The sequence below is a fragment of the Oratosquilla oratoria genome, chromosome 16, assembly GCF_046742065.1.
Source record: "Oratosquilla oratoria isolate Oo_2021 chromosome 16, ASM4674206v1, whole genome shotgun sequence".
In the NCBI taxonomy this organism is placed as follows: Eukaryota; Metazoa; Arthropoda; class Malacostraca; order Stomatopoda; family Squillidae; genus Oratosquilla; species Oratosquilla oratoria.
In genome coordinates this window covers 14206297-14229285 of record NC_134792.1, presented here as the reverse complement: position 1 = coordinate 14229285, position 22989 = coordinate 14206297, and the positions used below count along the sequence as shown (strand labels likewise).

General features: G+C 37.7%; 1 protein-coding gene across 1 annotated transcript in view; it reads right to left on the bottom strand.

Moving 5' to 3' along the window:
* Positions 1 to 22989, bottom strand: part of wds (WD repeat-containing protein wds) — a 62795-nt gene that overhangs the window by 38763 nt on the left and 1043 nt on the right. Inside the window, exons 2-5 of the mRNA XM_076199386.1 lie at positions 14975 to 15079; positions 14103 to 14199; positions 13832 to 13995; positions 9050 to 9139 (exon numbers count right to left, since the gene is read on the bottom strand). Of these exons, the coding sequence (XP_076055501.1) occupies positions 9050 to 9139; positions 13832 to 13995; positions 14103 to 14199; positions 14975 to 15049 (426 nt within the window). The 5' untranslated portion in view covers positions 15050 to 15079. The remainder of the gene's footprint in view (positions 1 to 9049; positions 9140 to 13831; positions 13996 to 14102; positions 14200 to 14974; positions 15080 to 22989) is intronic.

The window sequence follows — 22989 nt, the reverse complement described above, 5'->3', positions numbered from 1 at the left end:
AAAATACCAAGGAAATGGTAATCCAAGTAATTAAAGAAAAAGGCAACTTAGTTAGGGACACAGTGGATAAAAAAAGATGCATTGTAATCTATGGCATTAAAGAGAAGCATGATGTGCCTAGATATCAGAGGGAAAAGGAGAAAGAGATCGCTAAGGAAATTCTGAAATAATTACAAGTGGAAGGACAAGGCTTGGATAGGGAAATCGAGGAGACCTATAGGATAGGGAGATAGATGACTTAAAAAAGGAATTAAATAAATTAAAGGCAGAAAATGAAAGGTTGAAAAGTGAAGATATAAATAGGAATGAGGAATTAAAAAAGGAGATAAAAGATCAAATGTAAGAAGTGACTGAAAAGGTGGAAGAATAAATCAAAGAAAATGACTTACAGGAAATAAAGATAGTGGAAATTGAACAGGAATGTAAAAAAGTATCCCTTAAAGAAATAATGGAACAACCGGTCAAGGAAAATACCAAGGAAATGGTGATCCAAGTAATTAAAGAGAAAGGCAACTTAGTTAGGGACACAGTGGATAAAAAAAGATGCATTGTAATCTATGGCATTAAAGAGAAGCATGATGTACCTAGATATCAGAGGGAAAAGGAGAAAGAGATCGCTAAGAAAATTCTGAAATAATTACAAGTGGAAGGACAAGGCTTGGATAGGGAAATCAAGGAGACCTATAGGATAGGCAGATACATACATACGTATACCAAGGCTTTTTCCCCCTTACAAGGGAGGTAGCCAAAAAGGAAAAGGCATCAAATCATTCCCACCCATTCCATCCCTGAATACACTCCACACCCCTCCACCCTCCCTCTCATCTTAGCACCTCCTGGATGACGGGTCATCCCTGCACCTTGTCCACTACCCTGGGTCAGAAGCAGTGTCGCATGACACAGCACATCCACAGCAAGGCCGTTTCATTAAATCGGCAATCCCCCTCTCTGTCGCCCCATGCATAAAGGAGAAGACGGGGAGAAATCCCTTCGGGGTGTGTCAAAAATTGCTCACACATACTACCTCATCCCCCATCCCACCTCATGCATCACATCATCCATATACAACCATTCTCCATTCACCCCTGTCTTCTGTCCTCTCCCGTCCTTCCTCAACAGACATTCCCCTCTTCCCCAAGACCCCCTTCACCCCATCCATCCACCTCATTCTAGGACGTCCCTCCACATCTGCCTTCCATACCTCTTTTACTAGTCTTTCTTCACTCATTCTTTCCATGTGTCCAAACCATCCTAATACTCTTTCATCAATCCTATCTACCAACACCCTTTCCACCCCTGTTCTCCTCCTCACCTCCTCATTTCTCACTCTATCCAGCCTAGTAACCCCCATCATACTTCTCAGACACCTCATCTCAAACACATTCAAACTCCTTCTCTCTTATGTTCCATGTTTCTGCCCCATACAGTGCTGTTGGCACAATCACTCCTTCATACAATCTCCTCTTAGCATCCATTCCCAAATGTCTATTCCTCATTACACTTTTTAATCCACCAAGGCAGATACTCTAAAGAAAAATAATACAGGCCAATGAAAGTAAAGCTTAGATCTTAAACAACTGCCGAGGAAGTACTATCCAGAACAATGAAATTAGTAAATAGTGAATATTACAAAAATATGTGAAAAAAAAAACTTAGAAATGAAGCAAATGGAGGAAAAAAAAAAAAAAAAAAAAAAAAAAAAAAAAAATTAAACTGAAAAAAATTATTGTTTTTGGAGAGTGGTGGACCTGAGACTGAGAAAATGGTAAATAAGGAAAAAGGAAACAAAGACAAAAAAAGACGAGGAGAAAGGAGATTAAAAATATCTTATACCAATATAGATGGAATAACTTCAGGAATGAATGCATTAAATGATTACTTGGCCTTAGAAAAACCAGACATAATGGGAATAGTGGAAACTAAATCAACGTGTACTCCACCATCCAACACTGAAGGACAAGGTTTATACTTCTGGACAAAGAACAGAATGGATAAACAGGGTGGCAGAGTATTAATTTTGACTAATAAAGATTTAAATGTAACAAAAATAACTGAAGGAAAAAATAATGTAGAATTAATTATGATACAAGTTGAAAGCAAACATATAAAGAGTAGAAAATTTGTAGTGGTGTATGTGCACCCCAAAACACAGCCCTGGATAGAAAGTGATCATTTCAAAATATTAGAAGATACAAAATATGAATTAACTAATATACTGAAGGACAGAGGAAATATAGTAATTATGGGTGACTTTAATTCAAAAGAAATATGTTGGGAGGAAATGACAGTGAAGGGTGGAGAGGAACTTTGGGGCAACGTCCTGCTCGACATTACCATTGAATACACAATGACTCAGTGGATAAAGGTAAATACCAGATACAGAGGTAGTGAAGAACCATCAAGGCTGGATTTAATACTTATGACAGAGCCTGAAATTGTTGATAAAAATTTTTTTATTACAAAACTCCAATAGGAAAGAGTGACCATGTACTAATAGAATTTGAGTTGAAAGAGCAAATGGATCAAAGCAGAAATGATAAACATAGAATAGGAAGACTAATGTACAACAAATTTTGAGAAACTCAAAAAATTCTTTCGCAATGCGAACTGGGAAAAATTCCTAAATGAAGAAACAGAGATGGAAGAGAAATGGTATATACTAAAAGAAATTTACAATGAGGGAGTAAATAAATACGTACCACAACAAAGAATGGAAAGAACATACATAAAAAGCTGGTACAACAAAAGGTGTAGTGAGGCTAAGGATAAAAGAGACAAACCTTGGAAGAAATGGAAAAGAGACAAGAAAATAAGCAGATGGTAAATGTACATCAAACTAAGAAATGATTATGTAAAAATACACAGAGATGAAAAGAGAAACTATAAAAAAAAAAAAAAAAAAAAAAAAAAAAAAAAAAAATGCAAGGAAGAACCCAAACTATTTTACAGGTATGTGAATGGCAAACTGAAGAATAAACAAGAAATAGAAAAGCTGTGCCAAGGTAAACATGAATATACAGAAGAACTGGAGATGGCTGAAATTATGAACAATCACTTCAAGTCAGTATTCACAATAGAAAACTCACCTAACTGTGAAGAGATAGAGAGAGATCGCCCTCAATGAAAGAAATAATTGTAACACAAAAGGAAATCAGTGACCAAATCAAGACCCTTGATGTCAGAATATCACATGGTCCAGATGGAATTGCAAATTGGATACTGAAAGAATGCATGGAAGAATTAACAGACAAAATATACAATATAATCAATTTCTCACTTAAAGAAGGAAAAGTGCCACAGGACTGGAAGAAGGCAAACACTGTACCAATTTATAAGGAAGGAAACAAGAAAGACCCATCAAATTACAGACCGGTCTCCCTGACAAGCACAGCAGCAAAAATTTGCAAAAAAGGTAATAAAAAATAGATGGGTTAAACATTTTGAGGAAAAATGATACTGAATCCAAATCAACTTGGATTCAGACAAGGAAGATCATGTACAACAAACTTTATCTGCTACTCAAGATTAATAGATATAATACAAGAGAGAGATGATTGGGCAGACTGTGCCTTTCTGGACCTACAAAAGGCATTTAATAAGGTACCACACAATAAACTAATAAGGAAGACAGAATCAATAGGTGACATCAGAGGAAAATTATTGGAATGGATGAAAGACTTCCTAACTATGAGGAAAATGAGAGTAGTAATTAGAGACAAATTATCAAATTGGGAAGAAATGATAAGTGGTGTGCCGCAGGGACCAGTACTGGCCTCGATCATGTTTGCTATATACATAAATGACATGGACGAAGTAGTAGAGTGTTATATGAATTTCTTTGCAGATGGAGGAGGATTGCAACTCATTACCACAAGACTTGGACAAGATCTGGAAATGGACTCAAAAGTGGTAAGTGCAATTCAATATCAAGAAATGTAGTATAATGGAATTTGGAAAAAGTAAAAACACAATATCGAGAGATTATAAAATTGGTGAAGAAGAGGTCAAAAAAGTAAACTCGGAAAAAGGCCTTGGAGTGATGATCAAAGGATTACAAAGGCGGAGCATGCCGACAGGAGACCTTTTGGTCCATATCTAGGTTGGATGCGAAAAAAATCATAATAATAAATTAATAAATACATACATACATACATATACCAAGGCTTTTTCCCCCTTACAAGGGAGGTAGCCAAAAAGGGAAAGGCATAAAATCATAATTAATAAATAAAAACTATAATAATGTAAATAACAAATAAAATACATAAATAAATGCATAAGTATAGTTAGATAATAAACAAACAGGTAAATAGTAAATAATAATGAATTGACACATAATCAGCAAAGACATGACACCGGATAATCATATTAATAAAATAGTTGGAGAAACCTATAATTTATTGAGGTCAATAAACATGGCATTTGCCTATTTGGACGAGAAAATTATAAAAAATAATTTAACTACACTAATAAGACCAAAACTCGAGTACACAACAACACTATGGACACCCAGTACCAAAAAGAATATAAAGAAGTTAGTAGAAGAGAAGAAGCGAGCATTCACAGATTGGTTACAAAAGAGGACGGGGGAGTCATATGAGACGTACAAAGAAAAGAAAAGAGAAGTAAAGCAAAAGGTAAAGGAGGCAAAGAGGAGAGCAGATGTGAAATGGGGTAGGAGTATGACAGAAAATTTTGAAAGTAATAAAAAGATGTTTTGGAAAGAAATTAAAAGAGGAAGAGGAGGCGAATCAAGTAGGGAAGAAAAGGTAAAAGGTACAGATGGAGAGATGATAATGGAAGAGATGGCAGTAAGGGGAAGATGGGCAGAATATTTTAGGGAGTTGCTAAATGTGAAGGAGGATAGGGAAGGAAAGATAGCTGCAGTGGGAAATGCGAAGAAAATGAGAGTGATGAGTGAGGAGAATGGAGGAGAAATAAGGAAGGATGAGGTGAAGGCAGTTGTAAAGATGATGAAAGCAGGTAAGGCACCTGGTCTGGATGGATGCCATGCAGAATGTCTGGAAAAGGGAGGTTCAGTGATGGTGGACTGGTTGGTGAGGTTATTTAATGTTTGCTGGAGAGAGGGTAGAGTACCGGAGGACTGGAGAAGTGCCTGTATAGTTCCTCTTTACAAGGGAAAAGGGGACAAGTGTGAATGTAGTAGTTTCAGAGGGATTAGCCTGTTAAGTGTAGTAGGGAAGGCTTATGGGAGGATCTTGATTGAGAGGATTAGGAGAGGAACAGAAGGAGTAATTGGTGAGGAACAGTGTGGATTTAGGACAGGTAGAGGTTGTGTAGATCAGATCTTTGTGGTAAGACAGATATGTGAGAAAGCTATAGGAAAGGGGAAGGATGTTTTTTGGGCTTTTATGGATCTGGAAAAGGCTTATGATAGGGTAGACAGAAAGGCACTGTGGGAGGTTATGCAGATTTATGGGATAGGAGGAAAGCTTTTGGGAGCTGTCAAGAGTTTTTATGAGAGTAGTAGAGCTTGCGTCAGGATTACAAATGGAGAGAGTGAGTGGTTTGAAGTAAAGGTGGGACTTCGTCAAGGATGCGTTATGTCGCCCTGGCTGTTCAACTTATACATGGATGGGGTGGTGCGAGAGGTGAATGCTAGGGTAGTGGGTCAGGGATTGGAGATGGTTAAAGAAAATGGAGAAAAGTGGGAGGTGAGCCAGCTGTTGTTTGCGGACGACACTGCGCTTGTGGCAGGGTCAGAAGAGGGATTGAGGAAGCTGGTGGCAGAGTTTGGGAGAGTATGTGATAGAAGAAAGCTAAAGATAAATGTGGGTAAAAGTAAGGTGATGAGATGTACAAGGGGTGAAAGTGGCAGTAGACTGGAAGTGAACATTAAGGGAGAGCGACTGGAGGAAGTGGATAGTTTTAGATACTTGGGTGCAAGTGTAGCAGGAAAAGGTGGAGTGAAGGTGGAGGTAGAATGTAGATTGAGAGAAGCGAGTAAATGCCTTGGTGGATTAAAGAGTGTAATGAGGAATAGACATTTGGGAATGGATGCAAAGAGGAGACTGTATGAAGGAGTGATTGTGCCAACAGCACTGTATGGGGCAGAAACGTGGAACATAAGAGAAGAGGAGAGAAGGAGTTTGAATGTGTTTGAGATGAGGTGTCTGAGAAGTATGGTGGGGGTTACTAGGCTGGATAGAGTGAGAAATGAGGAGGTGAGGAGAACAGGGGTGAAAAAGGATTTGGGAGATAGGGTTGATGAAAGAATATTAGGATGGTTTGGACACATGGAAAGAATGAGTGAAGAAAGACTAGTAAAAGAGGTATGGAAGGCAGATGTGGAGGGAGTGAACATGAGGGGACGTCCTAGGATGAGGTGGATGGATGGGGTGAAGGGGGCTTTGGGGAAGAGGGGAATGTCTGTTGAGGAAGGAAGGAAGGGAGAGGACGGAAGACAGAGGTGAGTGGAGAATGGTTGTATATGGATGATGTTGTGATTGCATGAGGAGGAATGGGCGGGGGGGTGGGGGGTGGGGTAGTATGTGTGAGTAAATTTTGATGCAGCCCGAAGGGATTTCTCCCCGTCCTCTCCTTATATGTAAGAGGGGACGGGGAGGGGGGGGTCGCCGATTAAATGAAGCGGCCTTGCTGTGGATGTACTGTGTCTTGCGACACTGCTTCTGACCCAGGGCGGTGGGCAGGGTGCAGGGATGACCCGTCATCCAGGAGGTGCTCAGATGAGAGGGAGGGTGGGAGGGGTGTGGAGTGTTTTTAGGGATGAAATGGGTGGGAGTGTTTTTATGCCTTTCCCTTTTTGGCTACCTCCCTTGGAAGGGGGAAAAAGCCTTGGTATATGTATGTATGTATGTAGAAAGAATACAAAGAGCAACAACAAAACTGGCACAAACTCTTTCCAAAATGACATATGAACAAAGACTGTCCAAATTAGAATTACCAACTCTAGAACAAAGAAGGGAAAGAAAAGACTTACTATCTATAGAATTATGAAGGGAATGGAAATCTTAGATAAGAATGACTTATTGAAATGGGACAATGGAAAAACAAGAGGACATGAAAAGAAACTAAAAAAAAATATCATTACAGAAGAGATCTGGAGAGAGAGAGAGAGAGAGAGAGAAAAAAAAGCTTCCCACACAGAGTGATAGATACTTGGAACAAATTGGACAAAGAAACAATGTGTGCAAACACTATTCAAGATTTTAAGAAAAAACTTGATGCTGAGAGATACAAAGACAGGTCACCACGAGCATAGTTCCCTTCCTGTATAATACAACTAGGTAAATACAACAATGACAAACAAAAGGGAGTTTTTGGAGATGCTGGAGGATAACATTGATATGAACTGGAGACCAGAAGGTAGCAGATCTAGAGATAGACTGAAGAAAGGTGGAAAGATGGAGTTGAAGAAATCCTTGTGGCAAATGGATTAGGAAAAATAGAGGATTTGAGGGAAGAAGAAAGCTTTGAGAGGACAATCTGTGCGGAGTGGCAAATGATCACTCAAACCAATTAGATATTCAGGAAGATTTAGATAAATTACAGCAATGGTCTGAAAAGTGGCTAATGAAATTTAACACAAGTAAATGCAAGGTAATGCACATAGGTAATAATAACAGTAAGTACGATTACAAGTTATTTGGAAATACGTTAACAAAAGTGGATAGTGAAAAAGATCTCGGCATAATTATCAGTAACGACCTCAAATCATCCAAGCAGTGTATTTCAGCCTCTGAGAAAGCAAATAAGATTCTAGGACTGATTGCGCGATCTTTTGATTTCAAAAGTCCATCACTCATTAACAAGCTATATAAATCGTTAGTTCGTCCACATTTGGAATATGCTGTTTCCGTATGGTCACCGAATCTCATTAACCCCTTCCATACGGTGCCGCACACGTAGGCGTCATGGACTTAGATCTCGGTGGCAGCAGCCAATGCCAGCCGTACGACGTGTTGTAATAATACTCGCATCATAAAATATAGTCACCGCTTATATCAATCGTTCTCTCTTCACCCGTGAATTTTGATAACCATAGAAAATGCGATTACAAAAGAATTAGAAAGAATGTCATTATGGAGGGGCGACTACAATAAATATAATCAAGACGCCGATTTGGCAGCCTCGCGAATACACTCGCTCCCCATGACGCCTACGTGTGCGGCACCATATGGAAGGGGTTAAAGACATTGACAGACTGGAAAAAGTACAACGGTGAGCCACAAAACTGATTCCAAATATCAAAAATAAATTATACAAAAATCGACTAAAACATATGAATCTGTTTTCCCTAAAAAAGTGTAGACTCAGAGGTGACTTGATACAGGTCTTTAAAATTCTAAAGGGAATTGACAACATCAAAAGTGACCAAATTTTTACATTGAATGAGAATCGGACAAGAAACAATGGTCTCAAACTGTCCGGAAATAGATTCAATTTGGAAGTAGGTAGAAACAACTTTGCCAACCATGTAGTTAATGAATGGAATAAACTTCCTGCACAGGTAGTGCAATGTAGTTCAGTTCGAAGCTTTAAGAATCATTTAGATAAATACCTAAGTAAGATGCTGTAATGATTTTAATTTATCTTATATTATTTGTTTTTGTTTTGTTATAATTTTCTGTCTGATTTTCATTTATTATTAGTTATATGTCAATTTATTATTATTTACTATTTACCTGTTTGTTTATTATTTAACTATACCTATGCATTTATTTATGTATTTTATTTGTTATTTACATTATCATAGTTTTTATTTATTATTTTATTATTAATATGATTTTTTTTTTCGCATCCGACCTAGATATGGATCAAAAGGTCTCCTGTCGGCATGCTCCGCCTTTGTAATCCTTTGTAATCTGGAGAAGTGTGCTGGCCCAACTGACAGGCTGAAAGCCTACCTGGGAGCAGAAGTAAGAAGTAAATATACATATATATATATATATATATATATATATAATAAATCAAATTGCTCTCCTCCTCATAAGAAGGGTGGCGTAGACCTAGACAATGTATATGCATGCAATAACACATTATTAATATAAAACAAAGGCAAATAACTTACTGATCCTGAGACAATAAGATTAGACTGTGGGTTGAAATTACAGCAGAAGACATAATTACTGTGTCCCTTAAGTGTTTTGACACATTTGCCCTGTTCAAGAAGAAAAAACACATCAATGTATAATAGGGTAAAAGAGAATATATATATCACATGATGCCATACAACTTATGAAAGACAGAGACAGACACATGTATTGACTTCTCTATCTCTGTAACCATATAATACCCAATTAATCAATCTGTTGCCACTGGTCTCTTTTGTGGGATAGTGTGTGTGTGTATAAATATAATTCACATACATACATGTGGGTAAAAGTATGGTGATAAGATGTACAAGGGGAGGATAACAGCTAGTTGGAGGAAGTGGACAATCTTAAGCATTTGGGGTCCCATGTGGCAGGACATGGAGGAATGGGGATGGTGGTAAATTGTGGATTGAGAGAAGCAAGTAAATTAAGGGGTGATTGTGCCTTTGACACTGTATGGGGCAGAGACTTGGAGTTTGAGAGAGGCAGAAAGGAGAATTTTAAATATGTTTGACATTAAGTGGCTGTGAAGAATGGTAGGGAGTTACAAGGTTGGATAGAGTGAGGAATGCGGAGATAAGGAGGACAGCTGGGGTGGAGAGAGTGCTCGCAGATAGGGCTGACAAAAGATTATTAGGATGGTTTGGACATGTGGAAAGAATGAGTGATGGTAAAGTGTAGAATGAGAGAAGCAAATATCTTGGGGGATTGAAAAGTTTCATGAGAAATAGGAATCTGGGAATGGATCCAAAGAGAATATTATATAAAGGGGTGATTAAATCTTTGACACAGTATGAGGCAGAGATTTGGAATTTAAGATAGGTGGAAAGGAAATGTTTAAATGTATTTACCTAGTTGTATCTTACGGGAAGGAGAGCTACACTCTTGGTGTCCCATCTCTATATCTCACCATATCTAATTTGCTCTTAAATTCTTGTATTGTTTTTCCACACACTATTGTTTTGTCTAGTATGTTCCATACATCCACCACTCTATGGGGATTTTTTCTTATGTCTCTTCTATAACTGTCCTTTTTGAGTTTCTTTCCATGTCCTCTTGTGTTTCTCTTATCCTAATTTAGTAAGACATCTCTGTCAAGGACTTCCGTACCTTTCATAATTCTGTAGATGATCAACAAGTCACCTCTTTTTCTTCTTTGTTCCAGTCAGTAGTTCTAATTTTGACAATCTTTCTTCATATGACATTTTCAATAGTGTTGGGATTCTCTCAATTTTCTTTATATTCTTTTTAGTACTGGGTGACCATATTGTTGCTGCATATTCCAATTTAGGCCTTATCAGTGTGACTAATATATTCTTTACCATTTCTTCATTTAAGTAAGTAAAAGCCACTTTTATTGATCTTAGCAAGTTATAAGTTTTGCCAACAATTTTGTTTATATGTGTGTCAGGGGATATATCTTTTGTAATGATCACTCCCAGGTCTTTTTCAGATCCCACTTTCATTACTCTGATCCATTGGGGTGCCCCAAATAGACACTAAAGTATCAGCTGCATGTTAGCCTCTGTTCATAGAGAAATGATGATACTTTATTTTACTGCAGCTGTCCCTCCATTATGCTGTCCCCCAACCCCTTGTTACTGTCCTGTACCATTTCTCTGAATATTCATTTCCTTTTTTAGCCTATCCCTGTGGTGGGGGAAAAGAATACTACCACCAAATCTTCCCACTTGAGTCGTAAAAGGCGACAAAAAATGGAACTGGGATAGGACTAGACATCTTTCTCCCTGTAGCCCCAAAGGAGACATTACTAAAAAAATAAAGGTATAAGAGGGTCTGGGAGTATACCAACCAGTACCCTATGGTTTGGGTCTTTTAATGCATGGACATGGTACAGATGAGAGTAAATGGGAAGAGATAGGCAGTATGTTTGTGAGAAGAAAGATGGATGTGTTGGCTTTGAGTGAAACTAAGTTAATAGGGAGGGGCGAGTGTGAGTTTGGAAGTGTAGTTGGGAGGTTCTAAGGAATGAAGAGAGGACGAGGGAGAGAAGGGGTGGCTATACTAGTAAGTGAATAGATAAGCATGTAGTGTATTGGAAGGAGGTTTCTTCAAGGTTGATGTGGACGAAGGTGAAACTGGGAAGGGAGATGTGAGTTTTTGCAAGTGCACATAGGCCTGGTAGTGAGAGGAGTGTAGAGGAAAGGGAGGCTTTTTGGATAGATTTAAATGAGTGCACTGAGGGATTAGGGAGAAATATCTATTCTTCACTCTCAATTTACCTTCCACCAGAAAATGATCTGATATTCCCCCACTCTCTCCCCTTAGAACATGTACATCCTTAACTCTTCCTACCATACTCCTGGTCACCACCACTATATAGTCCATTAACGCTCTATCTGCCACCCTTCCATACACCACCCTCTCCCATGTGTACTTATGCTTGACTTTCTTCCTAAACACTGTATTTACTATCATCAACTCTCTTTCAAGACACATCTCCATCATCAATTGTCCACTACGATTTTTTCCTAGAACTCCATACTTCCCAATCACTCCATCTATTGGTTCATTTCCTACCCTAGCATTAAGGTCACCCAATACAACCACATTGATATTTCTCCCTAATCCCCCTATCCACTCATATCTACTCAAAGAGCCTCCCTTTATGCTCTTCTCACTACCAGGCCCATATGCACTTACAAAAACCCATACCTTTCCCAGCTTCACCTTCATACACATCAACCTTGAAGAAACCTCCTTCCAATACACTACATGCTTACCCATCTCTTCACTTACTAGTATAGCCACCCCTTCTCTTCCTCGTCCCCTCTTCACTCCTGAGAGCCTCCTAACTACATTCCCAAACTCACATTGGCCCTCCCTTTCATTTTAGTTTCACTCAAAGCCAGCACATCCATCTTTCTTCTCACAAACATAATGCCTACCTCTTCCCTTTTACTCTCATCTGTACCACATCCACACACATTAAAAGACCCAAACCTTAGGGTACTGGTTGGAAAACTCCCCGTCCCATTTTTTTTTGTCGCATTTTACGACTCAAGTGGGAAGACTTGGTGGTAGGATTCTTTTCCCCCACCACAGGGTAGGCAAAAAAAGGAAATGAATATTCAGAGAAATGGTAGAGGACAGTAACAAGGGGTTGGGGGACAGCATAATGGAGTAACATGTACTAAATACCCCAAATGGGTAAATATACACATATACATATTCTAAAGTTGGCTCTAATTTTCCAATAAGTTCTATACTGATATTTAAGGTTGAATAGTCTAAGGGGAGATCATGAATATTCCCATGTTGTTTGTGGTTGGAGAGAGGGTGAACACGTTGTTACTAGGAATGTTGCTTGATAGTTGTGCTGGGGAAGTTGTCTAGTAGGGTTTGTTCAAGTTAAGTATAGTTTGGTAGGAGAGTTGTTCTAGTTATCTGCAGCAAGCTTGAAGTAAGTCTTAAAAGAAAGAGGCTGCAGGAAGTGGATAGCTTTAGGTATTTGGGGTCACACATGGCAAGAAAGAGAGGAATGGAGGTGGAAGTAAATTGTAGATTACGAGAAGCAAGTAAATGCCTTGTGGGATTAAAAAGTGTCATGAGATAGGCATCTGAGAATGGATGTAAAGGAGATTATATGAAGGGGTGATTGTGCCAACAGCACTGTTTGGGGTAGAGAATTGGAATTGAAGAGAGGCAGAGAGGAAAAGTTTAAATGTGTTTGAGATGAAGTGTCTGAGAAGTATGGTAGGGGTTATAAGGTTGGATAGTAAAACATGAAGAGGTGAGGAGAGGAGTGGGGGATGGAAAAGATGGCAGGTAGGTCTGATGAAAGAGTGTTGGGATAGTTTGGACACATGGAAAGAATGAATGAAGAAAGATTAGTAAATGAGGCATGGAAGGCAGAGGTAGATGGAGTGAACTTGAGAGGATGACCAAGGATGATATAGATATATGGAGTGAAAGGGGCTTTGAGCAAGAGGGGAATGTCTATTGAGCAAAAAAGGCAAATGGCAGGAGATGGGCTGAGTGGAAAATGGCTGTGTATGGATGATACTGTGATGCAAGGGGGGGGGGCAGAGTAGGGAGTGGTTACATGTGAATGATATTTGGATACAGACCAAAGGGATTTCTCCCCATCTTCTCTTTTTCTGCATGGGGCAACAGAGAGGGGTGTTGCCGATTAAATGAAGCAGCCTTGCTGTGGATGTGCTGTGTCTTGCTACATTGCTTCTGACCCAGAGCAGTGGGTTGGATACAGGGATGACCTGTCACCCACAAGGAGCTATGATGAGAGAGAGGAAAAGGTGGTGGATAGGAGTAGAATGGGTGGGAGTAGGTATATGCCTTCTGACTTGGCTACCTCCCTTATAAGGGGGAAAAAACCCTTGGTATACAGATATTGTTGAAAGGTATGCTGTTGTGTATTAATGTTACGAGTCTACCTCTGTGGTGAGTTATGTCCTCCCTGATTGTTTGTAGTCACTGAATGAGGGTAATACAGTTTTTGGGGTGTCAGTTTGGTTTTCTTTCTAAATCCTGTGTGTATGATGTGTTTTTGTTGCCCTTGTTGCATATATGTGTGTGTATATTTTGTGTTGGAGTGTTTCTGGGTGCAGGTGTATGTTTGTGAATATAGCAAATGTAAGATGGGCCTAGTAGTTGCATGTACTGCATTATGTAAATGTGTAATTTATGTTTTTTCTGCATATTGAACATGTGGGCTTAAACTATGAAAAGTAAATATAAACAACTTTTAAAATGTCTCCAAGAAAAGGTATCTTTACCGATGATAGCTCCCATATCTTCAGTGTTTTGTCGTCAGATGCAGATACAAGCAATCTTTCATTATGAGACCAAGCAACATCACTAATTCCAAGTTTATGTCCAGACAATGTCTTCTCAAATTTTCCATCATAAGCTCCCCATATCTTAATAACTTTGTCTGCAGCTGTTAAACAAAAGATCTGGTGAATAATTTAATACAAATTAAATTTAGTTTTAATCCAGTTGTATTTATTAAGATTAAAAGAACAAGTCTCACATAAATCTTCTTACATGCACTGGCCAGCCACTCCCCTGTGGGACTAAATTTGACAGAGGATACTGCTTTGGAGTGCCCAGATAATGTATATTTCAGGATGTAGTTTGGTTTCTGGAAGAAATATACAAGTAAATAAATATTTCAAGATTCTGCTGAGCTTTTAACATAAAAGAATTAACAAATTGCCTGAACATCAACTTCCCTATTTTGTAAATACATAATGTAGTTTATATTGTCTGGCAATCTAAGTTATCAATTATAAAACATAATATCCCTTTTAAAATTCCAACATTAATATATCCATTAATTTTTGCTATGCATTAATGTCTAAATTTACACACTATGTACTCTGAACTCATCTTGTTCCAATTTAAAACTCAATTTACATTTAATTTGTGCACATACACACAGAAAGCCATTAATGACTGACATACACAAAAAATATATCTTCAGGAGGGAAGAAACTGATGTTGAAGAAAAAGAAGAAAATGATACTGATGACAAAGAAGAGTTCAAATTGAGTATGAAAACGGAAGTGTTCGGGTCAAATGTCTGAAAAACAATGGTAGTTTTTATATAGTAAAATCATAATCCTCTCAGTCTTGGCCAAACAAGTAGTTGCTGTTGTGTCTGGGCAGATATGATTCTAGCAGAGATGATTTAATAGACTCAGCATTTCAACATAATCATTGAAGTCTTTAATAGTGTTCATAAGACCCAACTCTCTGTACTTATTCCTGAATGTAGAAACAGAGAATGAGTCTATTTAATATACTGCTTAATTCATAACTCCTAAATGTCTTTTGTCTGTGTTCCTGACTTAATAATAATAAGAAGAAGAAAAAGAAGAAGAAGAACATACTAAACCAAAACATAAAAATTATACCACAGCATGACTTGGTGGTCTGTTTGAAGTATTTGAAGACTGGTTGTTTGATTCATTTCTTTGTTCTTCAGACATCCTGATGAACTGGTAAGGCAGCTCCTTTCACTGAAAAATAAATAAATAAATAAATAAATAATAATAATAATAATAAATATATATATATATATTTATATATATACACACACACACACACGTAGACGGATTCATGGCGAAGATTGGAACTCCAGAGAAGTGAAATTTTCGTGGATCTCAACAATGAGGGAGTACCTTTTTGTATTAGTAGGGAAGGGTGTAGTGGGAAGGTGATGAAAAAGGAGAAAGGGAGGCATTACTGAGGGAAATGGAAGGAAATGAGGAAGGAGACTAACAGGCTCCCCCTGACGGCAGGAAAAATGTAAACAAGAGGTCTGCTGATGACGCAGGAGAAATTGAAAATATCAGTAAAAGCATTAAGGTTAGAAATATAGATGAGAACAACACAATGGAAAGTGAAAATAATAATTTCCACGGATTTAATGAGGGGGGGATGTCAACCCCCCCAATTAGCAAGTCTAGAAGAAAAACTAGAGAAAATGACCAAACATTGGTTTGGTCAACTTACACGGATTGCGCAGAGAGTTGATAAATTGGAAGATTTAAAGAGGGAGAAACAGAAGAATTAAAAAGACAGTTAAAAGAAGTAAAAGATGAGAATGAGGAATTAAAGAGGAATAATAAAGAGTATAAAGACTCCATAGCAAATGAAGTACAGGGTTGGAAAAAAGTCCAAGAGAATAACAAAATTGTATTTAAGGATATAATGGCACAACAGATGAAAGATCAAACTAGACACAGTTATTAAAGTGATGAGAGAGAAGGAGAATATAGTGAGAGACTTAGCGGATAAAAGGAAATGTATAATTATATTGGGGATGGAAGAGAAGTATAATACAAATTGGACTACAAGAATAAAGGAGGAGAAAGAGAAAGTAAATAAGATATTGGAAGTAGTTCAAGAAGATGGAACAGAAACAGGGAAAGAAATTGAAGAAATATATAGAATAGGGAAATACAATACAGATAAGACCAGACCAATTAAGGTTAAATTCTGGTCACAAACAACAGCAGAGAATATCTTAGCAAAAACAGGGAAACTACCAAACAGTGAGAAATTTAAACAGGTATGGATAAAAGAGAAATGAATAAAGAGGAGAGGATGAGAAAGCAAAAAGACAAGAACCTTAGAAAAAAAAACTAAAAAAGAACAGACAGAAAAAGAGAAATTCTATTGGAGAGTAGTGAATATGAAAGTTAGTAAATGGTTCATAGCAGAGAAAAATGGAAGGGAAACAGAAAACACGATGGAAGTAGAAAATTAAAAATGTCTTACACAAATATAGATGCCTTAATAACAGGTTTGAACGAACTGAATGATTACCTGAAGGAAAAAGAACCAGACATAATGGGAATTGTGGAGACAAAATTGAAAGGTCCACTACCACCCAACAGTGTAGGACATGGTGCATATAATTGTTGGATTAGAAACAGAGAGGTAAAAGAAAGGGGGTGGAGTTATGCTCCTGACTAAGAAGGATATAAATGTGAGGAATGTTACATATGGGAAAAAATAGAGTAGAGATGATTATGATCGAAGTGGAGGACAGGGATGGGAAGAGCAGGAAGTTTGTAGTAAATTATGTGCCTCCTAAAACAGCTTCGTGGGAAGAGAGACACAAAAATATGTTAGAGGACACAAGGATAACACTAAGATAATGGAAGATGGAGGAAGAATAGTTATAATGGGTGACTTTAATTGTAAAGAAATCTGCTGGGAAGAGATGACAGTGAAAGGTGGAGACGACCTTTGGGGAAGTGTACTACAGGTAAACGTCGACTTACGATGGCATTAGGTTTCGATAGAGCCATCGTAAGACGATCTCATCGTAAGTCGATCCCCACTCTGTTCCGTGGTCACTGTACCTAGCCTACCTGTATATTAACCACCAGAGATACTGAATATAGCCTATTAAACATGTACAGTAGTTTATTTAATCATTTTTATCCTTTTTACCATATTCAAACACTATAATATGTATTTTCAGTACGGGACTTAAATCTCGCGGGCAGCAGCCAATGCCAGCCGTACGACGTGACGTAATAATACTCGCATCATAAAATATAGTCACCGCTTATATCGATCGTTCTCTCTTTCACCCGCAAATTTGGAAAACCACAGAGAATGAATCATTTGAGAGAATGTAAAAACACAGGGGCGACTACAATAAATATAATCAAGACGCCGATATGGCAGCGTCGCGAATCCACTTGCTCCTCATGACGCATACGTGTGCGGCACCGTATGGAAGGGGTTAAATTATCATATCGTCGTCGTCGTCGTCGTCATCGTAAAGTCGAACAATCGTAAGTCGCGGCCATCGTAAGTCGACGTTTACCTGTACTTGATATTATAGAACATACAATGACGCAATGGATACAAGAGAATACTAGGTATAGAAATGAAGAAGAAACATTGAGACTAGACCTATTAATCACACCAGAACCCGAAATAGTGGACAAGATTGAATATAAGACACCAATAAGTAAAAGTGACCACATATTGGTTGAAATGGAACTAAAGGAGGAAAAATACATGAAAAAAAGAAAAAGAAAAACAATGTAGAAAGGGAAGATTGATGTATGGAAAAAGAAAGAAAGAAAAGAAAAGAAAAAATACTCCAATATACGAATTTTGCATTAGAATCAACAAAATATGAAACATTTTTCCCTTGTCCTTTCTGCAATAGGAACATTAAATAACATTTTTAAAATATCACAAGCCAGTAGCTATAATAGGCAATAAGGAATGGTGGAGATGGGGGAAGGGGGAGTATCAGTGAGAACTTTGCCCAAGGGCAGCACTTAGGCATGCGGATGTTTTGGACATTGTCGAGTCTTGGTGCGTGACTGGGGATCAGGTCATGGCAAGGGGTGAGGTCACGGAGGGTAATATGCATACCTTGGGTCAGGTCATTTGGGGATGAGGGCTCAACAGACAGGTCAGCGATTTGGATGAAGTCAATATGGAAAAATAGTAATACTCCCAAATGGATGACAGACAGATTGAAACATGAGATCGGAATGAAAAGAGGATTTTACGTAAAAAAAACAACAACAAAAAAACAGGGAAACACACCTTAGATCAAGATATAATTAAATGGCAAAGCTGGTTAAAAAGAATACACATACAGCAAAATGTAATTATGAAATTAAGGTTGCTAGTCAAGCAAAATCCAACCCAAAGGGTTTCTTTCATCTCTATAGAACAAAAAATAAAGAATAGGACCAAGTAAAAACGATTATTAACAGAAAACAGCAGGTCACCATAAATGGAGTAAAATCTAGGTGGGGCAATGTTGCTAGTGGGGTCCCCCAGGGCTCGGTTTTGGGTCCCTTGTTGTTCATTATGTACATATATGACTTACACGACAGGATAGTGATGTTAGTAAGTTTACGGACGACACTAAAATGGGACACCTAATTAGGTCAGGAGATGACACAGAGATTCTGCAGGACGATCTTAACAAATTGTTCACATGGTCGGTGAAATGGCAAATGAACTTCAATATCTTTAAGTGTAGCATGTTACACGTAGGGCTACACAACCCCAAAAATAGATACATTTTAGATAACACGCTTTTAGAGAAAACCGAGTGCGAGAGAGACTTGGGAGTTCTAGTGAGTCCAGACCTTAAAACCAGGAAACAGTGCATTAGCGCCAGGAATAAAGCTAACAGAGCATTAGGTTTCATTGCTAGGACAGTAACGAATAGAAGTGCAGAGGTAATTATTAAACTCTATCTAGCAATAGTTAGACCCATCCTTGACTATGCAGTACAGTTTTGGTCTCCATCCTACAGAATGAACATCAATTCACTAGAATCAGTACAGATAAGAATGACCAAAATGATACATGGACTCGGAAATTTACCTTACAAAGAGAGGCTTAGGCACCTTAACTTACATTCTCTAGAAAGATGTAGAGTGCGGGGTGATCTAATAGAGGTGTTCAAGTGGATCTAAGGCTTTAACAAGGGTGATGCAAACAAGGTCATCATTTTAAAACAACAGGGCAGGACTCGCAGTAATGGTTATAAACTGGACAAATTTAGATTTAAAAAGGAAATAGGCAAGAATTGGTTGACGAATGGAATAAACTTAGTAACCATGTAGTAAGCACTGAAACTATCAGTTGTTTTAAGAAATTATTACACAACTCTATGGATGGGGATGACAGGTGGTGATGGATACAGAGCTGCCTAGTGTAGGCCTTATGGTCTCTTGCAGTCTCCTTTATTCTTATGTAGATATTTGTGTACCACCTCTATGACCATATTTTCCCCAAGGATATAAGCAGTGGATATTAATGACAAAAAAATAATGTATATTTTACTAATTTTGGTTACACACGAACCTGCAGGTGGCACCACCATCGAGGATGGAATGTTTCCACTGCCATTTTGAACAACCTGTTCAAATGGGTTCTCCTAAGTCTGAACTGAAGTAGCATTCAATGCATGTGGGGGTGATTCAAAATGTCTTCCTCTTCTAGAAGTTTAGATTCAGTTCTTCAAAAATTTAAAGATTTTTCACTAATTTAAATGTAAATTTGGTTAGTTGCAGTGATAATTTAGTGTACCAATTGGAAATCTAAAGGTAAGGCACCTATATATGCACTTTTTAATATGATATCTGTTTTTTAGCTTATTTTTTTCCTGGAAATGAGTGACTTTAAGATCAATGTTAATGACACAGCTATGCATTTGCTGATGAAAAATGCATTTTGGATCATCGAGTTTTGCTATTAGACTACTTTTTTGGTAGTTTCTTTGGTATTTACACATATGGTAATAAATACTGACACTGATTGGTGATTAAGCATGTTGGGTGCACTTCTTTCTCTTTCATGTTGACTCCAATGTTGACATCACCAAAAAATTGTCATGATTATGAAATCAGCCCCTTTAATTGAAGTTTACATTAGTTAGTTATGATTTGGTTCCTGTTATTTGAGTTTGGAAGTAATGTGTAGTATGCTGACATGATAAAGAGTAATTTTTAGATTTCTAGGACTCAACATATTAATATTCTGATACTACTTGTTTGTTTACTCATGTCATGAAATAATAGTAGACTGTGTTGTTTACAAATAATACTGACATTATGGTTTGAATTTTAAGATGTTCGGCAGGCTATGGTTATGGTTTTGCAAGTATATGAAATAACCATTAATAATATGATCAGTTCCATGAGAAGTATCAAGACTTAAAATTTCTTCTTGCTTTCATGATGATAAAATAGACATGAGCTGTTGAAATAAGGCTTTATTCTGATTGTCATGATTATAAAATAAAACAAAATAACTACTTTGAAAGTAAAAATACTCTATTATTTTGGGGACCTTACTTTGGTGAACCAGTAAACTAACTGAGGCCAATGTTTTTTGATTGACCTGTGATCAATTTTGACCAGGTACCTTTGTGGATACTGCACATTGATGGAACATGATCTGTGTTAGTAAAAATAGCATAAAAGGAAAGGACCTACATTGTTTTTGACATGCTCAGGTGATTTGTTGACCCATAAAACCTTCTTATGCCAAGTTGTATTTAAATTGGACCAGCATTTTGGATTTTATGGATAATTATCTCTAAATTGAAAATCACGAAAAAAAAAAAAAAAAAAAAAAAATGAAATTCTGAAAATATTTCCTCCAAAAGTGTTGCTCATAAGCTATCTCGTGGCTGAGTATGGACGCTGTATCTTGATTTTTACTATCTAAAAAAAAATATAATACAGTACCCCCCACCTTACTGTGGCTGGGTCGTATGCGCTGTGTTCTGCATATTACGTTTTCTGTTGTTACATATACAGGTAAACATCGACTTACGATGGCCGCGACTTACGATTGTTCGACTTTACGATGACGACGACGACGACGATATGATAATTTAACCCCTTCCATACGGTGCCGCACATGTAGGCGTCATGAGGAGCAAGTGGATTCGCGACGCTGCCATATCGGCGTCTTGATTATATTTATTGTAGTCGCCCCTGTGTTTTTACATTCTCTGAAATGTGCCCTGAATCCCATTCTCTGTGGTTTTCAAAATTCGCGGGTGAAAGAGAGAACGATCGATATAAGCGGTGACAATATCTTATGATGCGAGTATTATTACGTCACGTCGTACGGCTGGCATTGGCTGCTGCCCGCGAGATTTAAGTTCCGTACTGAAAATATATATTATAGTGTTTGAATATGGTAAAAAGGATAAAAATAATTAAATAAACTACTGTACATGTTTAATAGGCTATATTCAGTATCTCTGGTGGTTAATATACAGGTAGGCTAGGTACAGTGACCACGGAACAGAGTGATACACAAATTGGGGATCGACTTACGATGAAATCGTCTTACGATGGCTCTATCGAAACCTAATGCCATCGTAAGTCGACGTTTACCTGTATTTGCTAACAAAAGAAGCTGTGTATTTTGCACAATATTTATGCTTTTGTATGATAAATAATAGCATACAAGCTAATATGTTGACAGATGCTGTGACAGTTGACACAGTATTATGGCAAGGCAATACGCATTGTCTGAACAATGCGTAAAGCTATTATGGCCTCCTACTTGCATTCTGTCAGCACAGATGAGAAGCCATTGCATTCTTACTGTCCTAAGGGAGAAGACTCGTGGTGTTTTTTTCCAGAGAGCACTAGCCAGGTAAGAGGTACCCGAGTCTCACAGAGTCAAGAAGCCGTTCCTGGCGATGATTCCCACTGAGAAGCGGAAATCCATCCTGGCAATATATCAAGACCTCACCTCTACAGAGCTTTTAGAGAAATGCCTCAAGGGAAGGACACAAAACCAAAATGAAAGCTTCCATGCAAAGATCTGGACTTTGAGTTCAAAGAGGAAGTTTGCATCAGAAGCTAGAGTTTAATTCTGTGCTCAAGTTGCAGTTCTGAACCACATCTTTGGTTATGAACTTGCATATATGCCATCAGCAAGAGGGACAACAACCAGTGATGCCATAAAACAGCTTAGGATGGCAGATAAAGATCGTCTGTCGCCAAAGATGCATTGCACCAAGAAAAGGAAAAGTGCAATATAACCCTGGTGGATACTAACTGGATTCATCATATAAACCTGTAATTAATCAAAAGCTGGCAACAAAGAGTAGGGTTGTGCCTATGATACCCTTTCAACACCATAACATCCTAAATGATGTAAGGGGACCAGTAACCTTGAACAAAAAAACTATGATGCTCATTCCTGAAAAACTTGATTTTTGCACATTTAACTTGATTCATATACAAAACGCCTTCACTGATTTTTAACTGCAAATCCTTTTCGGATTCAGCATAATTGGGAGAACATTTGGAGGCAGATTTATGTCCTGTCAACGACTAGTCGGATATTTTCATATATACATTTTTTTTTTTTTGCTTTTTTCATCAACTTACTTTGGATTTTTTTCTCATAACATCATAATTCTGCCTCCGTTTCTTCATCTATCTTAGCCCATTATAAAGACAAAAAATAATCAATATCCAGTCAAAGGTCTATCCTCTGAATCAATTTCAAAATTTTCAAAAATTACCCCTCGAAAAAAAAAAAAAATCATAATAAAGAAAAAAAGTATAAGCATAAATGACTTGAAAACTCGGTGATGTCTTCTCTGAGACAAGACAGTTACTAGGAAAAAATCTCAGCCACTTTCACCCCAAACTAAAAAAGTTCAAATTTCTAATGGACGATCCCCTTATACGTTGCTATGGCAACATGATCAGTGTTAGTAATAATATCATAAAAGGTAGGTCCTACATTATTTTTGACATGCTCAGGTGATTTGTTGACCCATAAAATCTTTGTATGCCAAGTTGCATTTAAATTGGACCAGTGGTTTGGATATCTAAATTGACAACATTGTTGCCATGTTAATGCAAGTTTGGTATGATGATGTCCCACATTG